Consider the following 7,163-nt stretch of genomic DNA (forward strand, 5'->3'; position numbering starts at 1 on the left):
TTCTAAATATCATGCTTTCTGTTGTACATGTGTGTGTATATTTTAGACAGCATTGACCTACAATGATGTGCATGTGAATTTCACTCGAGAAGAGTGGGCTTTGCTGGATCCTTCCCAGAGGAATCTCTACAAAGATGTAATGCTGGAGACCTACAGGAACCTCACTGCTATAGGTAGGACAGTGAATTTTTTTTTACCTTTTAAAATATGCGGAAAACTCTTTATTCATTATTGAAGTGCTTCTGCAATTTCTCTTGAGGATGAGCAAGAATGAGGTGAATGGTTCTTTCATTGACCATAGAGCACGACTTAAATTTTGTCTTATTTCCGATAATGAATCATACATATTGTGTTATTGTATTTTAGGCTACAATTGGGAAAGTCATAATATAGAAGAGCATTTTCAAAATTCTAGAAGACATGCAAGGTAATTTTTATGAATGAATATCATTCTGAGAAAATTTTAATATGTTCTGGAAGTTTGAAAGAGAAGGGAGAGTGTAAATGAACTGTTTTAAGTGTATTAATTGATGATGTCTAACTTGTTACTAAACCATGTACCTCCATGTTAGGTATTTGATGTGTGCTTGCAAGGCACTCCTCTAAGAAAGAATGCAAGGAAATCATACTTACACAAGATCAATGTTTAAATGGTTTACTCATTAGCGCTATGAGGTAAAAGTGAAATTTGTTTAGTCTCCTACAACTCAGATATATGTGAATGCATCATGAAATCATGTTATTTATTATTATTCTTTAATAGTGATATAATCATGTATCACAATGTATACAAGTCATTATAACATATGTATATTGAAAGAAACAATGTACCACCCAGAACAACTAAAAGGTATAGTAGTCCCCATTTTGAGTGGATGTTTAAAAATTGATACCTATTATACTTTATATGGGCTATTTAGAGCTGCCAGCAGTACAGATAATGACACAGAGGCTTTTTAATATTTTAAAGCTTAGGCAATTTAACTGGGCAGATTCTGAACCCTTTTTTTTCCCTAACACAAACCTAGCACAGTGTCCGGATGCATGGCCAGCTCTACTTCTTTGTTCATGGTCATGTCCATCTGTTACTGTTAACCTCACTGTCATGCTGGTGAGTAGCCTATCATTTGCTTTCTTCCCAGCAACCCTCTCTCATTCAGAAGTTCTGTCCTCCATTTTGTGCAGTGCTATCATTTGTTAGCTCTTTATTATTTCCAATAGATAAGTAAGGAAGGACAAATGTTTACAAAATATATGACAGGTGATCAGCCATAGAACCAACAATAATATGATTTCGTCAGTACTTAGCTGGTTGCTGGCTCATCAATCAGCATTCACCTGTACTGGCACATTTTCACAGAATATACACTAACATCATTTACCTGGCTATTCACCTTCATTAGGAATTCTCACAAAATCACACTGCAAAAAATATAAGTTTTAGGAATATACAAATTATTCTTTTTCTAACAATTATCTTTACATATTTAGTTTGGCGCACAGTATAGGGAAAGTTATTAATCCAGTTAGTGTGTTAAAGCTCTGAGGTATTCTAGTTTTCCATAAACATGTGGTAAAACATCCTATAGAAGAAAGTATATGATAAATGTGTGCCAGGTAAAAAAATATTTTTACCATCACAGGTATTTTCCAATATGCAAAACAACCCTTAGAGAAGAACATCATAAATATAAAAATAATGATGAAAACTCAAAATGTAATTCTTCTTTACCTTTAATTCAAATTGCAAAATTAAGTCATGTGTCAAAAACATCCATTAGTGTAAAGAATGTGGAAAAGGTGTCATATGTGCCAATTATCTTTGCAGGTATGAAAACAATCATTGTGCTGACAAACTCCCTGAAGATACTCAATATGAAGTCTTTGCACATCACAGTAGTACCCACACATGTAAAAGTATGCATACTGGTGCAGATCACTATGAATGTATCCTATATAGCAATGCCTTTGCACATAAAAGTCATCTCCTAAGACATAAAAGGATACATAGAGGAGAGAAGCATCATGAATGTAACCGATGTGGTAAAGCCTTTCTACGTAACAGTCATCTCCTAATACATAAAACAACACACACTGGAGAGAAACTTTATGAGTGTAATGAATGTGGTAAAGCCTTTGCATGTAACAGTCATCTCCTGCTACATAGAAGAACTCACAGTGGAAAGAATCCTTATGAATGTAACCAATGTGGTAAAGCCTTTGCACGTAACAGTAGTCTTCTAGTACATAAAAGAACTCACACTGGAGAGAAACCTTATGAATGTAACCAATGTGGTAAAGCCTTTGCATGTAGCAGTAGACTTCTAGTACATAAAAGAACTCACAGTGGAGAGAAACCTTATGAATGTAACCAATGTCATAAAGCCTTTGCATTCAAGAGTAGTCTTCTAGTACATAAAAGAACTCACACTGGAGAGAAACCTTATGAATGCATCCAATGTGGTAAAGCCTTTGCACAGAACAGTAGTCTTCTAGTACATAAAAGAACTCACACTGGAGAGAAACCTTATGAATGTAACCAATGTGGTAAAGCCTTTGCATGTAACACTGGTCTCCTAGTACATAAAAGAACTCACAATGGAGAGAAACCTTATGAATGTAACGAATGTCATAAAGCCTTTGCATTCAAGAGTAGTCTTCTAGTACATAAAAGAACTCACACTGGAGAGAAACCTTATGAGTGTAATGAATGTGGTAAAGCCTTTGCATGTAACAGTCATCTCCTGCTACATAGAAGAACTCACAGTGGAGAGAAACCTTATGAATGTAACCAATGTGGTAAAGCCTTTGCATGTAACAGTAACCTTCTAGTACATAAAAGAACTCACACTGGAGAGAAACCTTATGAATGTAACCAATGTGGTAAAGCCTTTGCATCGAACAGTCATCTCCTAAGACATAAAAGAACTCACACTGGAGAGAAACCTTATGAGTGTAATGAATGTGGTAAAGCCTTTCCATGTAACAGTCATCTCCTGCTACATAGAAGAACTGACAGTGGAGAGAAACTTTATGAATGTAACCAATGTGGTAAAGCGTTTGCAGATAACAGTGTTCTCCGAAGACATAAAAATTCATGTTGCAGAAAATCCTTATGACTATAACTGATGTCATGAAGTCTTTTCATGTAAGACTTACCTTGATCAAGAACACTTATTGGAGTGAAACCCTATGAATATAACCAATGAGTGAAAAAGTTTGCATGCCATAATAATCTCCATGTACATAGAAGAAGCACACTGGATAGAAACTTTATGAATGCAACCAATGTGATAAAGCATTTTGACATAATAGTAATCTCCTATGACATAAAGAAAGCACACTGGAGAGAAGCCTTATGAATGTAACTAAGGTGATAAAGCCATTGCATGTAACAGTAGTCTCCTAATACAAAAAAAGAGCTCACACTGGAGAGAACTCTTATGGATGTAATCAATGTGTGAAAGCCTTTGCATGTAACAGTCATCTCCTAATACATAAAAGACCTCACCCTTGAGAGAAACCTTAATAATGTAATCTATGTGGTAAAGCCTTTTCACAAAACAGTCATCTCCTAATAAAATTTTGCTCTTCACAATTATCTTCAATGTCATGAAAGAATTCATACTGGAACAAAAGACTATGAGTGTATTTACATGGTGAAGCTACTCCACATTTGTATAATCTTCGTCATCAGGAAAGAATTCATACAGTGAGAAAATTTATGAATGTGTTAAAATGGGAGACCTTTGCACATATCTATATTCTACATCATCATAAACGTTTCAAAATGGAGAGAAAAATCTGAGAATATAATGAATATGGTAAGGCTTTTGTGTTCTTCTGTCCACTGAATCCATTATAACTCAAACAGATCAATACCGAAAAAAAATATTGTCATCCAGTTTGATGAAGGACACATAATGTTTAACTGTGATGCCTACCCATCCAATGAGCCAGAAAGTTACAGAGGTTCTGAGCTTGAAAATCATAAACATCTTTAGCGTTTTACAACTGAATTATTTCCATTAGTCATGGTTTAGGGATATGGGATTTGTTTATGTCTTAGAGGAAGTCACCTGATGCAAAATGTAGGTTTAACAGTCAAAACAATCATATCCATTTGTTCTTTTGTGGTTAGGAAAAGGTATTGTGTTTTAATAAAGAGAATTTGTGGTTTGGGTCAGTCATTATGTTAGGGGACCAGAAATCATGGTATGGAACAGTCATTTTGGGCAACAAAAGTTAAGTAATTAAAGCCGGTCAGCTATTGAGAAGTCTACAGCTTTCCTAGGGACTATGAACTTGAACTTATGTTCACCCTATATATCAATGAATGCTGGTAACTAAAAGGAAATACTTAGGACAAATTGCTTTTGCATGTTCCCACATACAATTTGCTTTTACATGTTTTGCATATCAAAGTCATCTTCAAGTATACAAACGGTCAGATAGTAGAGAGAAACCTTATACATGTCTTAAATGTGATAAAGCCTCTTCTTAATACAGTTATCTCCAAATATATAAAAGAAAACACACTGCAGGGAAACCCTCTGAATAAGCAATGTGGTAAATCCTTTTCATAGGGTTTTCCTTGAAATCATGAGAAAAAGTCATGCTGCAGAGAAAAACCATGAATATAGTCAGTATGATAAGGTTTTCTGCTTCATGCTACCATTATATAAGAGTAAAAGCTTTACTCTGTGGGCTACATCTTAAAGCCTTTGCATATCACAGTAGCCTTTGAGAACCTAAAAGAACTCATTCTGTAGAACATCTATTAGAATAAAAGATTTGTAAAGGTCTTTGATCCACCAACTTGCATTCAATTACACTAGATTAGTTTGGAGGAAAATTCTAAGAAGTGTCAACGATGTATGCATGTGTTTGTGACATCCATCCTTATTTTGTTTCCAATTGAAATCTCATGGACCAAAGGCATATGGATTGAAACAGTAAGATAATCCATTTTTATTTCACAATTCACTTCAATTACATGAAATAAATCATCCAGTTGTAAAATTTATGTGTGCATATTAGTGCATTTTCTGTGACCAAACACAATGTCTATGGCAACTTCCAAATGTGTTTACTTTGCCTTTTGATATGGGAGAGGATATGGGATCACTTTAAATTGGGCAAAACAAATGTCATACATGGCGATAAAGTAGGAAGCTTGGAGCTCACAACCTCCACCTGCAGCATGAAACAGAGAGTGGGAACTACAGATGGTATGCACCTGAAAACTATCAAGCCCACCCCAAGTAACATACTTTCTCCAGCAGGGATACATTTTTTTAAACATTCCCAAAATGATACCACCAACTGAAAAGGATTCATTTCTCTGATTTCAAACCTACATGTTTGATTTCTGTTACATGAAGGAATTCATGATGAAGATATTTGTAGATAAGCCTGTAGTTCCCTCAACACCTGAGTTCAGTAATGGATGCTTATACAAGTAAAACATGAGTATATTTAAGAATTTGTTCTAATTTCTCTTACGTGATAACAGTTTGTCTTTGTCTGTTCATGTGCCTGTCCACTTTACTTTCCATATAGACCAGACCCACTGATTTTCTCATAACAAAAATTATAGAAAGTTGTCAAAAACCTGACCTAGGTCCTGGGAATGAACTTGTCTTAACTGCAAAACCATGTATCCAGTACTGTAAATATCTTAAATATTAATATATCATCTTGATGTCAGGAAGTAGAAAAGCATTCGTAGAAGAGAGCAATCTTATTTATGCAAAAGTGTTTATTACTTTGGACATAATAAATGTATTCATTTCCAAGAAAAGAAACTATTTTGAATCTGTTTTTATCAGAGCCTCAGAAGAAGTAATTATTTACCATGTTAACTTCATTATAATGGAGGAGATCACCAATTGTGGTTGTGGTCTGAATTTTGAAACATTGGAGTAGGTATTAAATTTGCTGTGGGTATAGCAAATCCATTCACAGAAGTTTATTAGGTTGTTCTGATATTCCTTCTGTGGTGGCTGTTCATGTTCTAATGCATTTCCACTTGGTTATAGGTATTTTTCTGCTGCAATGCATAGAATGGAATCCACATCCTCTATGTGGCACATTGTTCATTTATATCAGACAGTGTGAGATCATAGTTTTCAAGAAAGGGTCTATGAGAACTTGTACTTTTTTATGTTTTCACAAATTCATTTAAGATCTTTGTTTTTAAGCCTTGCTTGGATATAAATAATTAATTGATGCTTAATAGTATGTGTGTACGTATGTATGTATATATTGTTTGAAGATTCATGCTTCTACATGTTCCCATATTTACTATATGGCACATCATCTTGAAGTATTGCCTTCTTAGAGATTTATCTAGAAGTGAAAGTTAATGTAACAGCAACAAGATTTATTTCAAAAAGACATGTTATGTGTGTGATGGACTATTCATTCTTAGGCTATGACAGATATACGAAGAGTGTGGGATCTATTTTCGTCATGGTTCTATGATCTTCAAGCTATGTGGTCTCTTTTGCATACCACAAACACTCCCAACTAAGCTCATTGAGACTCATAAAACTTACTTGAAAAATTACATCATTACAATATTGTCTTCTATTCTGATTGTGACTATATTGTCATCTGAGGATGGAAGAAAAAGAAATTATTTGAATAATAAATTCTACTTGCAAATGAAAATTATACACTCCTGTCTTGTTTTGGAATGTGTTAGTTCCTTCTTAGGAGTAAAGACTTATTCTTAAGAATTTCTCAAAACTGCAAGTGAAGGTCAGAGAATTGTCTCAGTGGGTAAATTTAGTTATTGCTAAGCCTGATGATTTGAGCTCAATCCCTGAGTAGTTCATATCAGTGCTATAGATTTTTCTAATGTTTCTATAGTTGGGCTGCTGTATAGGCAAAATCACACACTAGCATATACGTAAATATATTTTCAGGCTAAATAAGGGCCAGTGTGGTCACTGGCCAAAAGACTCATTGTGTTCCATGTCAAGAACGTATATATGGGATGTAGATAATAAATAGCAATAAGTTGTACTCTATCACATAAACACAATAACATGTATGTATACACAAACACACTCCAGCACTTTTTAATTCATTTTTATTTTTATTGATTACAGTTTATCCACTTTGTATCCCTGCTATAGACCCCTCCTCATCCCCTC

The 7,163-nt window shown here is 34.5% G+C and overlaps 1 protein-coding gene across 1 annotated transcript; it reads left to right on the forward strand.

The window, feature by feature from the left end:
- The first annotated feature begins 1,568 nt into the window (after positions 1-1,568).
- LOC132650728 (zinc finger protein 252-like) lies at positions 1,569-3,186 on the forward strand. The gene is made up of 3 exons (XM_060376066.1): positions 1,569-1,573; positions 1,961-3,056; positions 3,154-3,186. Exons 1-3 carry the CDS (start codon positions 1,569-1,571, stop codon positions 3,184-3,186), a joined length of 1,134 nt encoding a protein of 377 aa, XP_060232049.1.
- The last annotated feature ends 3,977 nt before the right edge of the window (positions 3,187-7,163 follow it).

Source organism: Meriones unguiculatus, assembly GCF_030254825.1.
Source record: "Meriones unguiculatus strain TT.TT164.6M chromosome 13 unlocalized genomic scaffold, Bangor_MerUng_6.1 Chr13_unordered_Scaffold_28, whole genome shotgun sequence".
NCBI classification, from domain to species: Eukaryota; Metazoa; Chordata; class Mammalia; order Rodentia; family Muridae; genus Meriones; species Meriones unguiculatus.